The sequence below is a fragment of the Mustelus asterias genome, chromosome 30 (assembly GCF_964213995.1).
Source record: "Mustelus asterias chromosome 30, sMusAst1.hap1.1, whole genome shotgun sequence".
NCBI lineage: Eukaryota > Metazoa > Chordata > Chondrichthyes > Carcharhiniformes > Triakidae > Mustelus > Mustelus asterias.
In genome coordinates this window covers 9,759,534-9,784,278 of record NC_135830.1, presented here as the reverse complement: position 1 = coordinate 9,784,278, position 24,745 = coordinate 9,759,534, and the positions used below count along the sequence as shown (strand labels likewise).

Below are 24,745 nucleotides of genomic sequence, written 5' to 3'. Positions count from 1 at the left end.
TAGACAGTGAGGAAGGGTGTCGTAGTTTGCAGGAAGACTTAGACAGGTTGCAAAGTTGGGCCGAGAGGTGGCGGATGGAGTTTAATGCGGAGAAGTGTGAGGTAATTCACTTTGGTAGGAATAACAGATGTGTTGAGTATAGGGCTAACGGGAGGACTTTGAATAGTGTGGAGGAGCAGAGGGATCTAGGTGTATGTGTGCATAGATCCCTGAAAGTTGGGAATCAAGTAGATAAGGTTGTTAAGAAGGCATATGGTGTCTTGGCGTTTATTGGTAGGGGGATTGAATTTAGGAGTCGTAGCGTTATGTTGCAACTGTACACAACTCTGGTGCGGCCGCACTTGGAGTACTGTGTGCAGTTCTGGTCCCCACATTACAGGAAGGATGTGGAGGCTTTGGAGAGGGTGCAGAGGAGGTTTACCAGGATGTTGCCTGGTATGGAGGGGAGATCCTATGAGGAGAGGCTGAGGGATTTGGGATTGTTTTCGCTGGAAAGGCGGCGGCTAAGAGGGGATCTTATTGAAACATATAAGATGATTAGAGGTTTAGATAGGGTGGATAGTGATAGCCTTTTTCCTCTGATGGAGAAATCCAGCACGAGGGGGCATGGCTTTAAATTGAGGGGGGGTAGTTATAGAACCGATGTCAGGGGTAGGTTCTTTACCCAGAGGGTGGTGAGGGATTGGAATGCCCTGCCAGCATCAGTAGTAAATGCGCCTAGTTTGGGGGCGTTTAAGAGATCCGTAGATAGGTTCATGGACGAAAAGAAATTGGTTTAGGTTGGAGGGTCACAGTTTTTTTTTAACTGGTCGGTGCAACATCGTGGGCCGAAGGGCCTGTTCTGCGCTGTAATGTTCTATGTTCTATGTTCTAATGCAAGACTTCTTGAGAAAGTGAGAGGGCATGGGATCCAAGGGGCTGTTGCCTTGTGGATCCAGAACTGGCTTGCCTGCAGAAGGCAGAGAGTGGCTGTGGAGGGGTCTTTCTCTGCATGGAGGTCAGTGACCAGTGGAGTGCCCCAGGGATCTGTTCTGGGACCCTTGCTGTTTGTCATTTTCATAAATGACCTGGATGAGGAAGTGGAGGGATGGGTTGGTAAGTTTGCTGACGACACCAAGGTAGGTGGTGTTGTGGATAGTTTGGAGGGATGTCAGAAGTTGCAGCGAGACATAGATAGAATGCAAGACTGGGCGGAGAAGTGGCAGATGGACTTCAACCCGGATAAGTGTGTAGTGATCCATTTTGGCAGATCCAATGGGATGGAGCAGCAGTATAAAATGAAGGGTACCATTCTTAGCAGTGTAGAGGATCAGAAGGACCTTGGGGTCCGGGTCCATAGGACTCTTAAATCGGCCTCGCAGGTGGAGGATGCGGTCAAGAAGGCGTATGGCGTACTAGCCTTCATTAATCGAGGGATTGAGTTTAGGAGTCGGGAGATAATGCTGCAGCTTTATAGGACCCTGGTTAGACCCCACTTGGAGTACTGCGCGCAGTTCTGGTCACCTCATTACAGGAAAGATGTTGAAGCCATTGAAAGGGTGCAGAGGAGATTTACAAGGATGTTGCCTGGATTGGGGGGCATGCCTTATGAGGATAGGTTGAGGGAGCTTGGTCTCTTCTCCCTGGAGAGACGAAGGATGAGAGGTGACCTGATAGAGGTTTACAAGATGTTGAGGGGTCTGGATAGGGTGGACTCTCAGAGGCTATTTCCAAGGGCTGAAATGGTTGCTACGAGAGGACACAGGTTTAAGGTGCTGGGGGGTAGGTACAGGGGGGATGTCAGGGGTAAGTTTTTCACTCAGAGGGTGGTGGGTGAGTGGAATCGGCTGACGTCGGTGGTGGTGGAGGCAAACTCGTTGGGGTCTTTTAAGAGACTTCTGGATGAGTACATGGGATTTAATGGGATTGAGGGCTATAGATAGGCCTAGAGGTGGGGATGTGATCGGCGCAACTTGTGGGCCGAAGGGCCTGTTTGTGCTGTGGCTTTCTATGTTCTATGTTCTAATTGTCAGCAAGGATTAATCAGCACTTTTTAATTGGAGATGTTAATCAGTGGAACATTTCAGACACTGAATTGTACATTTTGTATCAAAGATCAATTTAGGACTGAATTTGAAAACTTCATAACTTTTCTTGCAACTAAACTTCTGCTGAGGGTTCTTGAATTGAGGAGAAAGATCACAGATGGCGATTTTAAAAAGGGACAAAACAGCCCAAAAATCGTGACATCTCCAGATTCTAGCTAGTTATCGGATTGTTAACATCAGCAGAATCAAACCAGATATTGTCAGACTATCGATCCTGAATGTTTTTAACAGCAGCAAACAGTCACTTGTGAATTTGCTGGTGTCTCAACAGACGTTGTGACTGAGTGAACCCCTCCCCACACAATGAGCAGGTGAACGGTCTCCCCCCGGTGTGAACTCGCCGATGTGACAGCAGTTGGGATGACCAAGGGAATCCCTTCCCACACACGGAGCAGGTGAACGGCTTCTCCCCAGTGTGAGTGTGTTGGTGTTTATTGAGGTCGGTTGACTGCCTGAAACTGTCTCCACAGGTGGTGCACCTGAATGGATCCTCCTTCGTGTGCATTCTGTGGTGTGACTGGATAGCGAATATCTGAGTGAATCCCATCCCACACACAAAGCAAATGAATGGTTTGGCACCTGTGTGAATCCGCTGGTGTTCAGTGAGAAGGGATGAAGTCTGGAATTTCTCTCCACAGGTTGTGCAGCTGAATGGCTTCTTCACAGCGTGAAGCCGCTGGTGTAACCGAAGGGCAGATGACTGAGTGAATCTCCTCTCACACACGGAACAGCTGACTGGCTTCTCCCCAGTGTGAACACGTCGATGGATTTCCAGCCGGGACGAAGAATTGTATCCTTTACCACAGTCCTCACATTTCCACAGTTTCTCCATGGTGCCAGTTTCCTTGTCACTCTCCAGGTTGCAGAATCAGTTGAACACACACAGAGTACGTGTAGTTACTCCCCGCTGCGAGCGGTCTGATGTTTTTACAGGCTGTTTAACTAGTTAAAGATCTTTCACGGTTAGTGCTCTGCAGCACTCTCATTCCAGGATGTGTTTTGATGCTTTTCCCGTCACACTGATGTTTGAAATGGTCTCACAGACAAACATTGCTCCTTCCAAATTCAAACACTGATGATATTGGCTGTGGTGAACTGAGTGATTCTGTCAGATCATTCTGTGATGTTCAGTTTGAGCTTACTGTCCATAAATCCACACACTCTAATTTCCTGGAAAAAGGAGTTTACAAAATTTATAAATGGAGAAATTCTGAACAGAATTACATTTTTCATGATACATCTGTCTTTACTTGTGCCTTGAAAACAGTGACTCCTCATCCCACACACTCTTCCCAGGCTAACTATGTCCCATATTTAACAGGATTGATCTGTATTTGAGTCCACTGTCCCAGGCTTTCTCATTGCATACAACCCCATCCCTCACTGTTTGCATGTTCCCACAACTCTGGCAGACGCCACTTCCACACAGCCTGACCTCAGTTCTGGCAAGACCCATCCACCATTCATTTGGACTCCAGGGCAGGCTGTACCATAATTTTCACCATGAGAGTTGATCAGCCTGCTAAATCCATCACACCATCTTCACAATTCCTTTCCTTACTTGCAGATTCCACCCCCTCCCTCTGGGGTGGCACAGTGTTTAGCACTGCTGCCTCACAGCGCCAGGGACCCAGGTTTGATTCCTGGCTTGGGTCACTCTCTGTATGGAGTCTGCACATTCTCCCCATGTCTGCGTGGGTTTCCTCCGGGTGCTCCAGTTTCCTCCCACAGTCCAAAGATGTGCCTCCAATCCATTGACTCTGCTACACTTCCTGCTGCCTCGGCAAAGCAGCCAGCATAATTAAGGACCTCATGCATCCCGGACATTCTCTCTTCCATCTTTATCGGTCGGGAAAAAGATACAAAAGTCTGAGGTCACGTACCAACCGACTCAAGAACAACTTCTTCCCTGCTGTTGTCGGACTTTTGAATGGACTTACCTTGCATTAAGTTGATTTTTCTCTACACCCTAGCTGTAACTGTAACACTACATTCTGCACCCTCTCATTTCCTTCTCTATGAACGGTATGTTTTGTCTGTATAGTGCGCAAGAAACAATACTTTTCACTGTATGATAATACACGTGACAATAATAAATCAAATCAAAGAATGGTGAATGGGTCTTGCCAGAACTGAGGTCAGGCTGTGTGAGGCTGGCATCTCCCAGAGTTGTGGGAACATACAAACAGTGAGGGATGGGGTTGTGATCGGTGCAGACTCACTGGGCCGAATGGCCTCCTTCTGCACTGTAGGGATTCGATGATTTATTGTCCCCCTCCCCCATCCTCTGATGTGAACCATCCTCCAGTGGCTGAGCCAGGATGGGGCCGTTAACCTGGGCCTGTTCCCGGGAGGGAGGGAGGGAGAAGCCCCGCAGCTGCAAACCAGGGAGCTGACAATGATTCTGAAGGGTTTGTTTCGCTCACAATGCCCGGGGACTGATTGACGGCGGCTCCGGACCAATAGGAAGAGGAGGCGGGGCCGGATGACCGAGCGGGAGACGCTGGTCCTCCAACCAATCAGATTCAATCGGGATCTGGACTGAGCCTGGAACTCCCTCTGTCTGCGCACGCGCTCCGCCGCAAGCTGTGCCCGTCTCAAGATGGCGGCCGTTCACCCGGGCCTGTCTGAGGGTAAAGCCCGAGCAGCTGTCATCCGTTTAAATACCGAATCCGAGCTTCGTATGAGGACTTGGGGCCTATACAGCATGTCTTATGAAGCCTCCAAACCAACCCACCCACCGGCTCCGTCTCTCGTTCCTGATTTATCCGGCGGTATCTCCCGGGCTGATAATTCCCACAACCGCCTCAATCCTCAACTGTGAGCGGCAATGCGCATGCTCCAGATCACAATGGGGGTCCGCACTCAGCCCCGCCCCTCATTCACTCCCATTGGCTGGAGGACCAGGCTCTCCCGTACGGTCCTGCAGCCCCTCCCCTCATTCACTCCGATTGGCTGGAGGACCAGGCTGTCCCGCCCCGTCCACCAGCCCCGCCCCTCATTCACTCCCATTGGCTGGAGGACCAGACTGTCCCCCTCGGTCCTCCAGTCCCGCCCTTCATTCACTCCTATTGGCTGGAGGACCAGGCTGTCCCGCTTGGTCCTCCCGCCCCGCCCCTTATTCACTCCGATTGGCTGGAGGACCAGGCTGTCCCGCTCAGTCCTCCAGCCCCGCCCCTCATTCACTCCGATTGTCTGGTCACTGGAGATAAATCAGCAGGGGAAACAAAACAGGATTTTAACCTCCTGAAGCCAATTCAAGTCTGAGATGAAGAGGAATTTCTTCTCTCAGGGCGTTGTGAGTCTTTGGAATTCCTTGCCAGAGAGAGCTATGGGAGCAAAATCCTTGTGGTATATTTAAGGCTGAGTTAGATTTTTGATCAATAAGGGAATCAGGGGTTATGGGGAAAGGGCAGGAAAGTGGATGTGAGGAATGTTGGGTCAGCCATGATCCTATTGAATGCTGGAGCAGGCCTGAGGGGCCGATCTGCCTTCTCCTGTTCTTATTTCTTTTTGTCTTAATCATAGAATCCTACGTACAGAAGGAGGCCATTCGGCCCATCGAGTCTTCACTGACCACATTCCCACCTAGGTCCTATCCCCATAACCCCATGCATTTACCCTAGTAGTCCCCTGATACTAAGGGGCAATTTAGCATGGCCAATCCACCTAACCCACACATCTTTGTAGTGTGGGAGGAAACCGGAGCGCCCAGAGGAAACCCACACGGAGAGAATGTGCAAATGACACATAGACAGTTACCCAAGCTGGGAATTGAATCCAGGTCCCTGGCGCTGAGGCAGCCGTGCTAACCACTGTGCCACCCGAGGATTCTGAGGTCAATTATAGCATGCGTGTTGATGTCTACCTGTCATGTGTCAAATTTTTCCGCACAGTCATAGGTGTATCAGGAGTATAGTAGGGGGCTGAGAACACAGCCTTGTGGGGCACTAATGTTGAGGATGATCATGGAGTAGGTGTTGTTGCCTATCCTTGCTGATTGTGGTCTATGAATTAGGAAGTTCAGGATCCAGTCAGAGAAGGAGGTGCCAAGGCCCAGGCCATGGAGTTTGGAGAGGAGTTTCTTGGGAATAATAGTGTTGAAAGCTGAGCTGTAGTCAATAAATAGGAGCCTGACATAGGTGTCCTTGTTATCTAGGTGTTCCAGGGTTGAGTGCAGGGCCAGGGAAATGGCGTCTGCTGTGGACCTGTTGCAGTGGTAGGCAAACTGTAGTGGATCCAGGTAGTCCGGGAGGCTGGAATTGACTTGTGCCATGACTAACCTTTCGAAGCACTTCATAATGATGGATGTCAGAGCCACCGCCGATAGTCATTAAGGCATGCTGCTTGATTTTTCTTAGGTACCGGGATGATGGTCATCTTCTTGAAGCAGATAGGGACCTCAGATTCTTGTAAAGAGAGGTTGAAGATGTCTGTGAATACCTCTGCCAGCTAATCCGCGCAGGATCTGAGTGCATTTCCAGGTACCCCATCTGGGTCAGTTGCTTTCCGTGGGTTGACCTTCAACAAAGCTGCTCTGACATCTGAAGTGGTGACCCCAGATACAGGTTCATCCAGGGCTTCCAGGGTGGAGGGCATGCTCTTGCTGACCACTTTCTCAAAACGGGCGTAGAATGCATTGAGCTCATCAGGGAGGGGTGCGTTGGAGCTGGCAATTTTATATGCCTTCATCTTGTAGCCTGTTATGTCTTGCAGACCTTGCCATAATTGGGGTCGGTGTGGCTTGCCTGGGACTCTAGCTTGGTCTGGTATTGTCTTTTGGCATCTTTCGATTGTATCTGGCTTTCTTGTGTAGGTCAATGTCCACCTTCCACCTTCTTCTGTCGGGAAAAAGATATAAAATCTTGAAGTCACATACCAACCAACTCAAGAACATCTTCTTCTCTGCTGCCATCAGATTTTTGAATGGACTTACGTCGCACTAAGTTGATCTTTCTCTACACCCTAGCTATGACTGTAACACTACATTCTGCACTCTCTCCTTTCCTTCTCCATGAATGTTATGCTTTGTCTGTATAGCACGCAAGAAACAATACTTTTCACTGTATATATTTGACAATAATAAATCCAATCAAATCAAAACAAATTTGGATGTGAATGTACAATGCATGGTTAGTAAGTTTGTGGATGATACTAAGTTAGGAGTATTATTGATAACGAAGATGTACAATGTCAATGGCACCTGCTAGGTATTGTGCAATACATCTAATCCTATCAGATTAGAGCAGCAAGGATTAGGGCCAAGGGAATATTGGACTGCAGAGTTACAATAACATTAGATTTTTTTTCTCCTTCTAACCTGTCTTAGAATTTCCTTCAATAACGAGACGATCAATATTTCCTTCAACAACTAGATGATCAATATGAGAGGATGAGCATTTCTGTAATTACAAAAGGAAAATTAGTGGCTGCAATTATCCTGAGATATTCTGCATTGTCTACTATCTCCAAATGGGCCTGATAACATAGGGTGGGAACGGAATGTTTAATGTTAGTGTTTGTTGTTGTTTCTGTGCTGAATGTAAGATTCTGTTTCAGAGAAGAAGGTCGAATATTGGATGGTCAAGACTGCTCGTTGTCCTTGGAGGGTCATTTTTCCCGAAATTTCTTGAACTTTGTGGCTTTATCCCGAATATTAGACAGGTGGGAGAGCGTTGTCCGCCCCAAAGGACAGTAAGTGTCCCGTGTGTATATTTGTGTGTGAGTAAGTGTATCCATGTGTGTATCATGGAGTAAATCTGCGTATATCCTCTGTGCATGTACCTGTTGATATACGTGGGTTTCTGTGCGTTGAGAAGATGTCCGTTTGTGTGTGACTGCGGGAGAGAATGTGTGGGCCTCTGTGTTTAGCTGTGTGCTGCTTTTCATTAACTGTACTACAAGCCTTCCTCTCCAAACAAACAATGTGGTTCCTGAGAATTCCATGGAGTGATTTGAATGATGCAATTCGGAGATTCTCCATCCAGGGTGAAACCACAGGCTGCCCGTGTGCTGTGTAAAACTTGACATTGCAGAGGTCCTATTTCTCCCAGAATAACCTGGTGTCTGCTGCTTTCCAGATCTCTTCCTTTCCGCTCATCTGTTTGAAGCCACAAACAGAAAGGTCCAGTTTTCTCCTGGAGTTTGACACAAAGCAGCTTTCACAATGATGCAGAGTTTCAGCCAATGAGGGAGATCCGGGCTCAGCCCCGCCTCTCATTCACTCTGATTGGTTGGAGGACCAGCCGCTCCCGCTCGGTCCCCCAGCCCCGCCCCCTCTTCCTATTGGTCCGGAGCTGCCGTCAATCAGTGCCCGGGCATTGTGATGTGGAGCATGCGCAGTGTCATTGCTGGCCTTGGCGCTTGTTTGTCCCGGAGAAGCGGAGTCAGCGTTAGGCGGTGGCTGGGAGGATTTGGAAACACTTTGTGGATCCGCAAACCCTTCAGAATCATTGTCAGCTCCCTGGTTTGCAGCTGCGGGGCTTCTCCCTCCCTCCCTCCCTCCCGGGAACAGGCCCAGGTTAACGGCCCCATCCTGGCTCAGCCACTGGAGGATGGTTCACATCAGAGGATGGGGGAGGGGGACAATAAATAAGAGGTTACACTTTGGCCTCAAATCAATGAGGACTCTGATCTCTGGGAAGGAAGGAAACCCTGGGAGGAGGGCGGGAAGGATTCACAAACACCCGCTGGAGGCCCCAACACCCCCAATAAGACCCATTGGTTTTATTGTCAGTCTGCAGACAGGAGCTGGAGAACTGAACCCAGTAAGAAGTTTAACAACACCAGGTTAAAGTACAACAGGTTTATTTGGTCGCAAAAGCCACAAGCTTTCGGAGCGCTGCTCCTTCATCAGGTGAGTGGGAATTCTGTTCACAAACAGGGCATATAAAGACACAAACTCAATTTACAGAATAATGGTTGGAATGCGAATACTTACAGCTCATCAAGTCTTAAAACCACATCATGAACTGAACCCAGACAGAGGAGAGGGTGGGAGAAAACTGGGAGTGGAGGAAAGAAATGGTGGAGATGGGTTTGGATTTCAGCCCAGGGAGGAGGGAGAGTGTGTGGGACGGGGATTTACAGATTTGGGGGAACAAGAGAGGAAAAAATGTTCCAGAGAAACTGGAATTGTTCAGAATTTTTATCCAGTTCTGACAGTGATGACTTTTCTAAACTTTTTTACAGGATATTCGAAGTGAAGGAACGGCAGTCGGAAAACTCAAACCGGACATCACATCTGACAAAGTCATTCAGTTCCTTAGGAGCTGAATATCATCGGCCTTTGAATGTGGAAGGAGAAATATTTGTCTGTTCTGCCTGTGGGCAAAGAAATTTAACATCAGTGTGACTGGAAAAGCATCGGGACAAACACACACCCAAGTGAGAGTGTTCCAGCGAACTGACTGTGGAAAGATCTTTAACCAGTTACACAGCCTGAAGAAACATAACACTTTTCACAGCAGGGTGAAACTATATGTATGTTGTGTGTGTGGACCAGGCTTTAACTGATCATCCAACTTGGAGAAGCACAAGGACACCAGCACCATGGAGAAACCGTGGGAATGTGTGGATTGTGGGAAGGGATTCGGTTTCCCATCACAATTGGAAGTTCATCGGCGCAGTCACACTGGGGAGAGACCGTTCACCTGCTCCGTCTGTGGGAAGGGATTCACCCATTCATACAATCTTCTGACTCACCAACGGGTTCACACTGGGGAGAGGCCGTTCACCTGCCCTGTGTGTGGGAAGGGATTCACTCGCTCATCCCACATTGTGACACACCAACTTGTTCACACTGATGAGAGACTGTTTACATGTTCTGACTGTGAGAAGAGTTTTAAATGCAAAAAGGATCTGCTGACACACCAACGTATTCACACTGGGGAGAGACCGTTCACCTGCTCTGTGTGTGGGAAAGGATTCATTCAGTCACCCCACCTGCAGACACATCAACTTGTTCACTCTGATAACAAACTTTTTAATTGTTCTCACTGTGAGAAGAGCTTTAAAAATAAAAAGGATCTGCTGACGCACCAATATACTCGCACTGGGGAGAGGCCATTCACCTGCTGTGTGTGTGGGAAGGGATTCAGCCGCCCATCTGCCCTATTGAACCATCAGATAATTCACACTGGGGAGAGGCCCTTCACCTGCTCAGACTGTGGGAAGGGATTCATTAATTCATCCAACCTTCTGATTCACCAGCAGCTCCACACAGGGGATCGACCGTTCACCTGCTCTGAATGTGGGAAGGGATTCACCCGTTCATACAACCTTCTGACACACCAGCAGGTTCACAGTGAGGAGAGGCCATTCACTTGCTCCGTGTGTGGGAAGGGATTCACTCGTTCATCCAATCTATTGAATCACCAGCGAGTTCACACTGGAGAGAGGCCGTTCACCTGCTCTGTGTGTGGGAAGGGATTCAGTCAGTCATCCAACCTGCTGACACACCAGAAAGTTCACAGTGCGGAGAGGCCGTTTACCTGCTCTGTTTGTGGGAAGGGATTTTCTCATTTATCTGATCTTCTGAAACACCAGCGAGTTCACACTGGGGAGAGGCCGTTCACCTGTAATGTCTGTGGAAAGGGATTTATTCAGTCCTCCCACCTGCTAACACACCGGCGAGTTCACAAGGGACTGCAAGGTTTGGATTCTACTCTTATTGATGCTGGTAATCATATCCAGGACTGAATCGTGTTCACTCTGACAGTCTTCATCCGTTGAGGTTTAATGTTCTGAATAAATATGAAATATACCAGCTTTGTTTTTAAAATTGTTGTAGATTTTTGTCTTTCCCGCCTGACCCCACATCACCAGGCTGGAGCTCAGAAAGGACAAGGGGAGGATCATATGGCAAACAGGACGCAGTCCTTCAGGGTCACAGAGAGGGACAAACAGCACTTTGCTCTTCCTCATCTCTCTTCACGACAGCAAAGTACCCGTGTGGTTTAATCCTGAGATGTGCAAGAACCTCAGTCGCTCCCTTCCATGTTTCAGCGCTCCTAGACAGAAGTTCCTTTACAACTGTGTTTAGAGTCAGGAAGAACAACAGTGAATGCTGGAAGCATGCTGCTAAATCAGAGATTGGTGCAAAACTGGGATCTGTTCCTGACTGAGAGTGAAACGGCAGGATTAGATTTCCAGACTGAAAAAGCAGAAAAGTCAAAAATATTTCAATGTGTTTGTTTGTCAGTGACAGTTTATTGAACAGAAACCAGCTTAAAATAAATTGGTTAAAGTCTGCATTAAAGTAGCAGCTGGAGAGTTCAAAGGAACCTGTTATCTGCTGGGACAATTAGACAACAATTTGATTCCCAGATAAAAAGGAGCTACAGCGTGTCCAAGAATTCCCAGTTTTATTGATGTGGCTTCCCACACACTGTCCTTTTAAATAAACCTCACTGCTATCAACCTTTAACCATTATAAACAGAATAGAGAGAAGAGTGAAGCTGTGCCTGTCCCTTTAACTGGAAACTGAACAGCATCAAGCCCCAACTGTCCCTTTAAGAATGAATGATGTGTTCAGCTGAAGATTCCTATTGGTAGTTTTCTGGGTGATCTCCTTATTTTGGATTATTCTCAGTGATCCTCAGTTGTGTGAACCTCTTCTCACTCACTTAATATCTCTCCTCTCTGTCAGATACTCACTTAATATCTCTCCCCTCCGTCAGGTACTCACTTAATATCTCTCCTCTCTGTCAGATACTCAATATCTCTCCTCTCTGTCAGATACTCAATATCTCTCCTCTCTGTCAGATACTCAATATCTCTCCTCTCTGTCAGGTACTCACTTAATATCTCTCCTCTCTGTCAGATACTCAATATCTCTCCTCTCTGTCAGATACTCAATATCTCTCCTCTCTGTCAGATACTCACTTAATATCTCTCCTCTCTGTCAGATACTCAATATCTCTCCTCTCTGTCAGATACTCAATATCTCTCCTCTCTGTCAGGTACTCACTTAATATCTCTCCTCTGTCAGATACTGACTCACTTAACATCGCTCTCCTCTCAGACACTCATTTCACTTACCTTCCACCTCACCACTCAATTAAACACGCTCCTTTCACTCCCTTAACCTCTCTCTCAAATACTGTCTCAGTCACTTAACCTCTATCTTTCTCTCAGACACTCATTCATTTAACTTTTTTATGTCAGATAGTGCTGAAACTCACTTAATTTTTTTATTCTCAGGTTATCTCTCTCTAAAAAAGCACCAAACACCTTCAATCTCTCTTCTCTGTCTGAGACAACATCGAATTTACAGAGACTCAATCTTCTCTCTCTGTTTTTTTTATTCATATGTGGGACACAGGTGCCGCTGACTGGCCAGCATTTATTACCCATCCCTAGTTGCCCTTGTTTAGAGGGCAGCTGAGAGTCAACCACATTGCTGTGGCCCTGGAGTCACATGTAGACCAGACCGGGTAAAGACAGCAGATTTCCTTCCCTAAAGGACATTAGCGAACCAGATGGGTTTTTCTGACAATGGTTTCATGGTCATCACTCGATTCTTAATTCCAGATGTTTTGAATTGAATTCAAATTCCACCATCTGCCATGGCGGTATTCGAATCTGGGTCCCCAGAAAATTTGCTGAGTTTCTGCATTAACACCTAGCGATAATACCACGAGGCCATTGTCTCCCCACTTCTCTCTCCCACTTCCTCTGACAGGCCCTGACTCACTCTCATTTTCTGATCACCCTCTTTGGGGGAAACTCATTCCTTTCTATAATTTCCCCTCATCTCTCCCAGTGATGACCCTCAGTCCATCTCCCAATTCATTGACTGTTAAAAACCCAAATAATCTTTGTTTATTGTTTAAAATGGGAATGGAGGTGAATGTAATGCTGAGAGCGGCAGCAATCTGTGTGGTTGTTCTTGATGCTGTCAGAGTGAGTTCACCCTCACAGGCAGGAAGAATATTCACGGTGATAACATCTCAAACTGATGTCGCCTGTTTCACTCTCAGGAAATACAACTTCCTGTTTCTCTGCTGCCGGTTGCAAACCGCACATCTCACTTCTGGGCAAAAAATAAATCCAGGGGCCACAATCTGGTGAGAACATGTATCAGTGCGGCCTATATCCGTCCACAGAGACAGGGCAGAGTCACACAGGATCACATTGCAGTGACATTTACAAATGAGTCTGTTATTTCTGTTCAGAGTCTCCATTCCCGGATATAACGAGCTGTATTTGTGGATCAGTCACTGAGTTCCCTCTGCTCCCCATAGCCAGGAACTGATTGCCCGCTCCCTTATATTGTATATCATTCTCTCTGTATTGCTTGTTTCCTCTGTTTCTCAGCTTTTATCCCTGACCACCTCATCTTTCTGTTTTTTTAAATCTCTCTCAATGTTTCTGTCTTTCTGTCTCTCCTCTGGATCTCTCTCAGTCTCTGTGTTCCTATTTAATCGAGATGTTCAACATCATGAAGGGTTTCTGATTGATTATAGAAGGAAAAACAGGGAAAAAAGCAGAAAAACTCAGCAAGTCAGAGAGAAACAGTTAACATTTTGAGTCCATATGATTCTTCAGGGCAGGAAAAACATGGGTTTTTCTGTCTTAGATCAGGGTACGTGATGGGGAGGTTTAATAGAGACGTTTAAAATGACAAACGATTTATGATAGTGTCAATGGAGAGGAACTGTTTCCCAGAAGCAGGAGGGTCTGTCGATGGGGAGAATCTATTTCTCAGGTGCAGGAGGGTCTGTCGATGGAGAGAAACTTTCCCAGGTGCAGAAGGGTCTGTCGATGGAGAGAAACTTTCCCAGGTGCAGAAGGGTCTGTCGATGGGGAGAAACTTTCCCAGGTGCAGAAGGGTCTGTCGATGGAGAGAATCTATTTCTCAGGTATTGGAGGGTCTGTCGATAGGAAGAAACTGTTTCCCAGGTGCAGGAGAGTCTGTACACAGAGGGGATACAGAGATTTAACATAATTGACAACTTAACTGGAGAGGGTGATGAGGATGATTTTTTACACAATAATTTGATGCAATCTGGAATGTACAAACTGACAGGTGCTAGAAGCAGATTTCAAGTAAAGTTTATTAGTCACAAGTAAGGCTTACATTAACACTGCAATGAAGTTATGTGAAATTCCCCGTGTCGCCACAGTCCGGCGCCTGTTTGGGTCAATGCATCTAACTAGCACGTCTTTCAGAATGTGGGAGGAAACCGGAGCACCCGGAAAAACCCACGCAGACATGGGGAGAACGTGCAAACTCCACACAGTGACTCAAGCCGGGAATTGAACCCGGCGCTGTGAAGCAGCAGTGCTAACCACTCTGCCGCCGTGCTGCCCAGCCACCGTGCTGCCCAATTTAATAGTAAATTTCAAAGAGAATTGGATAAATACTTGCAGAGGGAATTTGGCAGAACGATGGTAAATGGGATTAATTGACAGTTCACTCGTCTTTGTGACATTCTGAATGTTTCTCTCCTGAGGTTTTAACATTTGATCTTTTCAGTCACAATGTGTCTCAAACAGAAGATCAAAATATTGGGTTTGATGAGCTGTCAGATCTGTTTCCCATGTGACTGTAACTCAAGAATTGCAGATAACCATGAGAAGGAACTGATTATTTTCAGTTCCTCTCACAGGTACACCTCAATATCAGAAATCTCTGGAGTTCCCCATGTCCTCATTATTCTCCCCTTGAGCATAACAGCTCTCAGTCAAGTAGAGTCAGTAACACATGTCTCTGCCATGATGTTTGCATTCCTATTTTCCCACTCACCTCCCAGTGACACTCAGCATAACACACAAACCTCAAACTATCATTGCCCCCTTACATCTTGTCCTCCTCTTACAAGCAAATATTTGTTGGGCCTCTTGTCTCCCTTAATGTCAGGTTACCTGCAGGCAAAATGACCTCAGAGACACTGGAACCGATCTTTGTGATTATTATTGTTACACCAGATTCCAATCAGCCCCAGGACCTGCAGTTGTAAAATGCAGTAACATTTTAATATCAGGCAGGTTATTGTCAAATAGTAAGTGGCAGAGTGACAAATAACAGAATTGGAATATATTATATCAATAGACCATGACTCACGCTATCAAATGAGACCCAAACTTTGGTTATGGTGCACGCGATATTGACTGTATTATCATTACATTGGATCCCCGGGCCTAGAATACCCGACGCTAAAATGCCACCCTGACTACCTTCCATGGGAGTTCACCTCTGTTAGCCTGACAGCAGTTTACATCCCACCCCACGCAGGCGTGAAGACGGCATTGGATGAAATATACACCACCACAAATAGCCTTGAGACGAGGCCTTGTCCTGAGGCCTTGTTCATCGTAGCCGAAACTTCAATCAGGCCAAGCTCAAGGGTGTTCTACCAAGGTACCTGCAACACATCTCCTGTTCCATCAGAGGCCCAAACATCCTAGACCACTGCTATACAAATATCAAAAATGCCTACTGCTCTATCACCAGTCCACACCTTGGAAAATCACGTCTGTGCTCCTGCTCCCAGCTTAAAAGCAAAAACTGAAATGGGAGAATCTGCCAAAGAAAGTCGTGCAATATTGGTCTGAGGAATCGGATGATCTCCTACTAGACTGCTTAGAGTCAGTAGATTGGTCAGTATTTAAAAACTCTGTGACCAGCCTGAATGAGTCCTCCACCACAGTAACTGACTCATTAGTAAGCGTGTAGAAGACTGCGTGCCAAAGAAGCAAATCCATGTGTTTCCCAACCAGAAACCATGGATGAACAGGGATATCCACTGTCTGCTGAAGTTTAGATCTGAGACGTTCATGTCAGGCGACACTGACCTATACAAGACAGCCAGATATGATCTATGAAGATCGATCAAAGATGCCAAAAGACAGTACCGGATCAAGCTAGAATCCTAGGCTATCCACATGGATTCCCGTCGACTATGGCAAGGTCTGCAAGACATAAAAGGCTACGAGATTAAGGCAGGTAAAATCACCGGCTCCAATGCACCCCTCCCCACTGAGCTCAACACATTCTATGCCCGTTGTGAGCAAGAGGTCAGCGAGAGCACACCCTCCATCCCAGAAGCCTCGAATGATTCTGTATGTTAGGTCACCAGTGCAGACATCAGAGTAGCCTTCTCAAAAGTCAACCCATGGAAAGCAACTGGCCCAGACGGGGTACCCCAATGAGCACTGAGGTCCTGCGTGGAACAGCTGGCAAGGGTATTCACAGACATGTTCAACCTCTCATTACAACAATCTAAGGTCCCTACCTGCTTCAAGAAGAGGACCATCATCCCGATACCAAAGAAAAGCCAGGGCAGCGTGCCTTAATGACTATCATCCGGTGGCTCTGACAAACCATCTTTTTGTGATTCATGCACAAGGACACCCAGGTCCCTTTGCGCAGCAGCATGCTGCAATTTATTACCATTTAAATGCATGGTTGGGGACCCCGCGCACCCCCGACATTCTCTCTTCCACCTTCTTCCATCGGGAGGGGGATGCAGAGGTCTTGGGGTCGCGTGCCGACCGACTGGAGAGCAGCTTCTTCCCGTGCTGCTGTCGGACTTTTGGGTGGGCCTATCTTGCATTGGGTTGGTCTTTCTCTGCACCCTAGCTGTGGCTGTGGCACTGCATTCTGCGCTCTCTCATTTCCTTCTCTATGAACGGTATGTTTTGTCTTTATAGCGCAGAAGAAACAATACTTTTCATTGTATGCTAAAACATGTGACAATAAAAAAAAATAGTCCATTTTGCTGTTATTCCTACCAAAATGGATGACCTCACATTTACCAACATTGTACTCGATTTCTGTTGGCAAAATAGGTTGCATGCTTACTTTTTAATTATACAATGTTCAGAGCACTAAATTTGACACACAGAATCATAGAATCCCTATAGTGCAGAAGGAGGCCATTCGGCCCATCAAGCCTGCACTGACAACGATCCCATCCAGGCCCTATTCCTGTAATCTCATGCCCCAACATGAAAGGGGCAATTTATCATGGCTAATCCACCTAACCTGCACATCTTTGGACTGTGGGAGGAAACCCACGCAGACACGGGGAGAATGTGCAAACTCCACACAGTAACCTGAGGCTGGAATTGAACCCAGGTCCCTGGCGCTGTGAGGCAGCAGTGCTGACCACATGTGACCAATAACCAAGGACATGGCAGACATGACCAGTGTGTGAATTGCTGATGAATGGTCTTGTCCCTGTTGTTCCAATCTGTGTCCACAAAGGTACAATCCAATGGCAGAGCCATTGCCCAGCATTCACTGCGGGAGCTGCTGCGCAGGCGCACTGTTAGGTTGTGATTGGAGCATGCGCGGTGCGGGTGCTGCAGCTTGATGGAAGGGCGAGGCGGTCGTGTGGCTTTCGCAACGGGTGAAATAAAACACCGAGTGTGGATGGGGAACGGAGCCGGTGGGTGGAGAGATTTCATTACCACCAGACTCGGCTCGCAAAGTTCGAGTAAAAATCTAACGGTCCCCCATTTGGACCGAGACGGTTGTTCTCTCGGTGTCGGGCCGGGCTCGCCGGCCGCCATCTTTATAAGGGGCAATGTTCCGGCAAGGGCGCTGCCATCTTTATAAGGGGCAATGTTCCAGCTAGGACGCTGCCATCTTTATAGGGGGCAATACCAGCAGCAGGACAGAGCTTTATGCATTTCTATGTTAAAAGCAAAATTCTGTGAGTTCTAGAAATCTGAAATAAAAACCGAAAATGGTGGATTGCTAACCTGGACTGACAATAATGTATTTACAGGATACTCGGAGGAGAGAATTCACAATTCAAAACATTGTATCTAGATTCAGTCGATTCATCAAGATCATTGACCTTTGAATGTGTAAAGAAGCTGTTCTGTCTGTGGGAAATTATTTCAGCTATCAATGTGTCTGGTATTTGGATATAAGACTGATAATTTCAAAATCAAGATTCCGCTTGACTGGAAATCATGACAAAGTACTGCAGATGCTGAAATCTGATGAAGGGTCATCCTGACTCGAAAAGTTGGCTCTATTCTCTGTCCACAGATGCTGTCAGACCTGCTGAGAGTTTCCAGCAGTTTCTGCTTTTGTTGTGACTGGGAATCAATGTGGGTGAGCAGGCACTGAGGTCTTGGGGCTAACTGGACTTGCTGTCATAGAGTCACACAGCACAGAAAGAGGTCCTTCAGCCCATAAGTGAACAAGCGAGGAAAAGATGTTCCACAGCATCAGAATTGTCTATTTAGAATTTCTGTCCTGTACTTACGAGGATTCATTTTATAAACTCCTTTTACAGGCTATGAGAAAGGGAGGAATTCCAAACAAGAACATCAAACCAAACATGACATCCAACATCTACTCACTTGATTCATCAGCGCTTGAATATTGTGAACCTTTGAATGTGGAATGAGAAATGTTTCTCTGTTTCTGTCTGAGGATTTCAAACTGAAAGTTTTGAAACAATTGACTGGAAAAGCACCGAGTGAGAGTGTTCCAGTGAACTGACTGTGGAAAGAGCTTTAACCAGTTATACAGCCTGATAAAACATCACATTATTCACAGCAAGGAGAAACCATACAGTTTGGGCAAGGTTTCAACTGATTGTCCAATCTGGAGAGTCACAAGGACACTGGCATCATGGAGAAACTGTGGAAATGTGGGGACTGTGGGAAGAGCTTCAATTACCCAAAGCTGAGAAAACGTTATCATTGTCACACTGGGGAGACACCATTCACCTGCTCTGTATGTGGGAAGCGATTCACTCAGTCATCCCATCTCACTGACCATCAACTTGTACACAGTGATCAGAGACCTTTTAAATGCTCTGATTGTGAGAAGAGGTTTAAAAGCAAGAAGCATCTGGTAGCACATCAGCTTGTCCACACTGGGGAGAGGCCGTTCCTCTGCTCTGTGTGTGGGAAGAGATTCAATCGGTCATCCCACCTTCTGACACATCAGCAAGTTCACACTGGGGAGAGACCATTCCTCTGCTCTGTGTGTGGTAAGGATTCATTCAGTCATCCCAACTTCTGAGACATCAGCGAGTTCACACTGGGGAGAGGCCATTTACCTGCTCTGAGTGTGGGAAGGGATTCAGTCAGTTGTCCGACCTTCTGGTACACCAGCGAGTTCACACTGGGGAGAGGCCATTCACCTGCTCTGTGTGTCGGAACAGCTTTGCTCAGTCATCTACTCTTCAGACACACCAACGAGTTCATACTGGAGAGAGGCCATTCACCTGCTCTGAGTGTGAGAAGGGATTCATTCAGTTATCCGACCTTCTGAGACACCAGCGAGTTCACAAATGATTGTAGAATTTGGAGTTTGTCATTGCTGCTTTTAGTGACATCCCGGACTGAACATGTGGCTGTGTAAGCTGAGGTGTGTAAGGAATGTGTCCCAGCCACGCTCTTCCATGATTCAGTGGTCCTGGAGGGAGAACAGAAACTCCTTTACAACTGGGTTTAGAGTCAGGAAGAACAACGGTGAATATTGGAAATGTGATGTCAAGTCAGAGATTGGTGTTAAATTGGGATCTGTTCCTAACTGAGACTTTGAGAAGAAATAGAAATGTGGAATGAACATTTAAAATGTTTGTGATATTCCTGATCTATCATTGTCAGACAATAACAACACTCTACATTTATATTGTCTCTTTAACAGAGTAAATGTGAAAACTGACACTGTTTTCAGATGTTGTCACTGATGGGAATATGTTGATAAGAAATAAGAGGCCAAGCCTCTGGAGACACCAGAGGTAAGTGTGGGAATGGGAAGGGAAGATATTATAAGTGATTCTCTGACTCTGATTGAAGAGAGAAGAATAGGTTTAAAGTTTAATGTTTATTTATTAGTTTCACAAGTAGGCTTACATTAACATTGCGATGAAGTTACTATGAAAATCCCCTAGTCGCCACATTCCTGCGCCTGTTTGGGTACACTGAGGGAGAATTTGGCATGGTCAATGCGAACCAGTACATCTTTTGAACTGTGGAGGAAACCAGAACATCCGGAGGAAACCCACACAGACAGTGACCCAGAATCGAACCCGAGTCCCTGGTGCTTGAGACGGCAGTGCTAACCACTGTGCCACCGTGCCGCCCATGTAGAACCAGAAGAGAGTAGCCCCACCCAGCTGGACGACAGTGGAGAGGGATGGAGCAGAATGATGTGGGCGACCTTGCCAAAGGCTGCAAATAGGTCGAGGATAAAAAGGGAAAGTTCATTTTTGTTGCAGTCACATAGGATGTCAGTGCGGACTTTGATAAGAGCTGTTTCAGTAATGTGACAAGGCAGAAACCTGATTGAAGAATTCAAATATGGAGTTCTGGGAAAGATGGCCTTGGCTTTTGGGAGAAGGCAAAACATTCAGAATGAATGAGGGGGCGGGGCTGGAGGACCGAGCGAGAGCGGCTGGTCCTCCAACCAATCGGAGTGAATGAGGGGCGGGGCTAAGGGCGAGTTGCACTGTGGGGATCTGGAGCATGCGCAGTGCCGATCACTGAGGATTGAGACGGTTGCGGAAATATTCAGTCCGGGCGATAACACCGGGTAAATCAGGAATGAGTGATGGAGCCGGTGGGTGGGCGGACTTCGAGGCTTCATAAAAGTCCCGTGTAGGCCGCAAGCCCCCAATAGGAAGCTCGGATTCGATATTTGAACCGTTGAAAGGTTGTTCGGGCTTTTCCCCCGATTCAGGCCCGGGTGAACGATCGCAATCTTGACAGTGTGCGGCCGAGCGCACGCGCAGACAGAGGGAGCTCCATGCTCAGCCCCCTCCCCCCCCATTCAGTCTGATTGGTTGGAGGACCAACCGCTTCTGGACGGTCCTCCAGCCCCGCCCCCTCCTCCTATTGGTCCGGAGCTGCTGTCAATCAGTTCCCGGGCATTGTGACGTGGAGCATGCGCAGTGTCAGTGCTGTCCTTGGCGCTTGTTTGTCCCGGAGAAGCGGAGTCAGCGTTAGGCGGTGGCTGGGAGGATTTGGAAACACTTTGTGGATCCGCAAACCCTTCAGAATCATTGTCAGCTCCCTGGTTTGCAGCTGCGGGGCTTCTCCCTCCCTCCCTCCCGGGAACAGACCGAGGTTAACGGCCCCATCCTGGCTCAGCCACTGGAGGATGGTTCACATCAGAGGATGGGGGAGGGGGACAATAAATAAGAGGTTACACTTTGGCCTCAAATCAATGAGGACTCTGATCTCTGGGAAGGAAGGAAACCCTGGGAGGTGGGCGGGGAGGATTCACAAACACCCGCTGGAGGCACCAACACCCCCAGTAAAAAGCTGCAGCTCCCGGGTTTGCAGCTTTTTCCCGGGAGAGAGTTGGGGAAGTTTTGTGGAGACAATTCCCGGCTGGTTCAGTTAGTGGTCAATGAAGCTCAGAAACCCTGAGTCAGGATCCTCATTGGGTGGTTGTTTTATTAAATTATTATTATTCATCTGTTGAAGAAAATATTAATTTTTTTTGAAAAATCATTTTTATAGCGTTTGTGAAAATGTCCATTAAAATAGCCGTTTTTCCAATGTATTTCTGATGAGAATTTTAATATTACTGATTTGGGAATTGATTCTCGGGAATGGTCATTCTGAAAATGATTATGTTTTAATTTACTCCATAATGCCAGAAGTCAGTTTGTATTTCAAATGTAATTTAGAATGTCTGGGAGCAAATGTTAAAATGAGGTTTGAGACACCAGCTGCCATTACTTCCTGTGACTGATGATACCTTTGTGCCTGTGCAGGAGGTAATTCCCCTGGTGCTGTGGCACAAATAAAATGGAGCCTTTCCTCGGAACAGGTCCGTGTTAACGGTCACCGTGTTGTTTCGGTGGTGAGCAGGGGACGTGTGGCCATTGTGGTAACAACAGAGTCGGTGGAACTTCATGTCCCCTGACCTTAAAAGAAAATAATTGACTCCTTGGTTGTACAGTCAATCTGCACATGATCTGGAGAACTGAATCCAGCCAGAGTGACAAGGCAGAGGGAGCTGGTCTCAGAGTGGAGACATGAAATGGTGGAGATGGGGCAAGGAGTTTGATTTAGACCAGGGACAAGAGAGAGTGTGTGGGATGGAGATTACAGCTCAAGATAAATGAGATGAAGAAGTGTTCCATGGAAACTCGAATTGTCTGTTATGAATTAGTTTTTTAAGCTCTTTTTGCAGGGAACTAGAAGAGGAGGATTCACAGACAGGAAACTCAAACTAAACTTCAGGTCAAGGTCTACAGAACCATTTGATTCATCATGACCTCAGTATGATTGCTTTTTACAGTGGAGGGAGAAATCATTGCCTGTTTTGTCAGTGGAAGAAAATTTTAAAAATTCAATGTGGCAGAAAAAGACCCGAGACACACACCCCCGAGTGAGAGTGTTCCAGTGAACTGACTGAAAAGAGCTTTAACCGGTTACACAGCCTGAAAAAAATCACACCATTCACAGTGAGAAGAAACCATAAACGTGGTCCGTGTGTGGATAAGGCTTCAACTGATCATCCAACCTGGAGAGACACAAGGTCACCTGCACCGTGGAAATGTGAGGATTGTGGTAAAGAATTCAATTATCCATACTTGCTGGAAAACCATAGACACAGTCACACTGGAGAGAGGCCATTCACCTGCTCCGTGTGTGGGAAAGGATTCACTACCTCATCCCACCTGCTCTTACACCAGCAAATTCACACTGAGGAGAGGCCGTACAGCTGCTCCACCTGTGGAAAGGGGTTCTCATATTCATCCAACCTCGGTGTACATCAGCGAGTTCACACTGGGGAGAGATCGTTCACCTGCTCCTTGTGTGGGAAGGAATTGCTGGGCCATCCGGTCTTTGGTCACACCAGCGAATTCATACAGGGGAGAAGACATTCACCTATTCTGTGTGTGGTAGAAATTCACTCTGTCATCTAACCTGCTGTCACACCAGCGAGTTCACACAGAGGAGAGACCGTTCAGCTTTCCTGTGGAAAGAGGTTCAGGTCTTCATCCAACCTCAGTGCACACAAGCAAGTTCACACTGGGGAAAGGTCGTTCACCTGTTCCACGTGTGGGAGGGAATTCACCAATTCATCCGGCCTCCTGTCACATCAGTGAATTCACACTGAGGAGAAGCCATTTATTTGCACATACTGTGGAAAGAGTTTCAGGCAGTTATCAATCCTCACTGCACATCAACACACACACACTGGGGAGAGACCATTCACTTGCTCCATGTGTGGGAAGGGATTCACTCAGTCGGGCAGCCTGCATTTACACGAGCTCACCCACACTGGGGAGAGGCCATTCACCTGCTCTGTGTGTGGGAAGGGATACACTCGGTCATCCCACTTGCTGACACCTCTGCAAGTTCACAATTGTCAGCAGGAGTTAGATTTTGCAGTTACTGCTGCTGTTAATCACATTCAGGATTGATATTCTGACAATATTGGTTTGTTTCTGCTGACATTAACAATCCCTACAACTGGAATTCTGCTTTAATATTCTGAGATGTCACTGATTTTCAGGGCTGTTGTGTCCCCTTTTAAACGTACTATCTGTGATTTTTTTTTTTGTTTTATTCAGGAACTTGTTTATAATACATTTTCCTTCAGTCTGAAATTGACATTTGGTACAAACTACAATTCAGTGTCTGAAAGATTCCACTGATTAAGATTTCCAATGAGAAAATGCTGACAATTCTTACTGACTTACACATTCTTCACAGTGACACTTCCACGATCACATTTAATTATCAAGGAACATAAAACAATGCACAGATACTTGTTGGTACTGAACTTGAATATTGCTGACAAGAGAGACATGTTGCTGAATCTTTTCAGCATGCACTCATCAGGACAAACGGAAGAATGCCAAATTTTAAATGATTGCAATTTATACTACAGGAGAAAAGGGTGCTAATTGGTGGACTCTCATTGACTTGAAGCTTTGCCATGGAGAAACCAATAGGAGACTGTAGGTTTCTCAAGCTTCTGGGAAATTCAAAAAAGGTACAAGGCTTTTGTTTGCAGGGAAAGGATCGCTGCGTATGTATGTATGTCACTTCTCGCAAATATAACTGAGCCGTATTATGAACTCGACTGATTATCTTCAATTGATTGAGTGTAGCTATTAGCACACTCAGGATTGTTCAGCAAGTGCTGCCCAATCTGTAATCACAGTAAACATTGTATTTTTGGTTTTGTGAGTGTGGGCTGCTGAAAAGAAAATCACGACCCATTATGAACAAATCGAGGAACATGCTGTTTTATTCTGTCAGCCATTTACTGGGCTAGCCGGCACTGTAATGTTCACCATTTTATATTCAAATCTGGGGGGGATAATGTTCACTGTTTTATATTCGGGTCTGGGGGATAATGTTCACCATTTTATATTCAAATCTGGGGGGGGATAATGTTCACTGTTTTATATTCGGGTCTGGGGGATAATGTTCACTGTTTCATATTCGGGTCTGGGGTGGATAATGTTCACTGTTTTATATTCGGGTCTGGGGGGGATAATGTTCACTGTTTTATACTCGGGTCTTGGGGATAATGTTCACTGTTTTATATTTGGGTCTGGGGGATAATGTTCACTGTTTTATATTCGGGTCTGGGGGGGGATAATGTTCACTGTTTTATATTCGGGTCTGGGGGGGGGGGATAATGTTCACTGTTTTATATTCGGGTCTGGGTCAATAATCTTCACTGTTTTATATTCGGGTCTGG

At 46.7% G+C, this 24,745-nt stretch overlaps 3 protein-coding genes and 1 pseudogene across 6 annotated transcripts in view; 3 read left to right on the top strand and 1 right to left on the bottom strand.

Annotated features, from left to right (window-relative positions):
- The window catches only part of LOC144481017 (uncharacterized), a 192,388-nt gene that overhangs the window by 129,976 nt on the left and 37,667 nt on the right, over positions 1 to 24,745 (top strand). The window lies entirely within an intron of this gene.
- On the bottom strand, positions 2,015 to 4,916 carry LOC144481045 (uncharacterized). Of its 4 annotated transcripts, XM_078200696.1 has the most exons (3): positions 4,825 to 4,882; positions 4,028 to 4,123; positions 2,023 to 3,257 (listed from the first exon to the last, which is right to left on the bottom strand). In XM_078200696.1, the coding sequence occupies exon 3, from the start codon at positions 2,917 to 2,919 to the stop codon at positions 2,329 to 2,331; it is 591 nt and encodes a 196-aa protein (XP_078056822.1). In that variant the 5' UTR covers positions 2,920 to 3,257; positions 4,028 to 4,123; positions 4,825 to 4,882; the 3' UTR covers positions 2,023 to 2,328. The 4 variants fall into 4 exon arrangements, with proteins under 4 accessions (XP_078056820.1, XP_078056822.1, XP_078056819.1 ...); XM_078200694.1 differs by lacking the exon at positions 4,028 to 4,123 and having other exon boundaries at positions 2,015 to 3,257; positions 4,829 to 4,916; XM_078200693.1 differs by lacking the exon at positions 4,028 to 4,123 and having other exon boundaries at positions 4,514 to 4,916.
- LOC144481019 (uncharacterized) lies at positions 8,417 to 10,865 on the top strand. The gene is made up of 2 exons (XM_078200655.1): positions 8,417 to 8,943; positions 9,279 to 10,865. Exon 2 carries the CDS (start codon positions 9,639 to 9,641, stop codon positions 10,785 to 10,787), a length of 1,149 nt encoding a protein of 382 aa, XP_078056781.1. The 5' UTR covers positions 8,417 to 8,943; positions 9,279 to 9,638; the 3' UTR covers positions 10,788 to 10,865.
- LOC144480740 (uncharacterized) lies at positions 14,970 to 23,687 on the top strand (annotated as a pseudogene).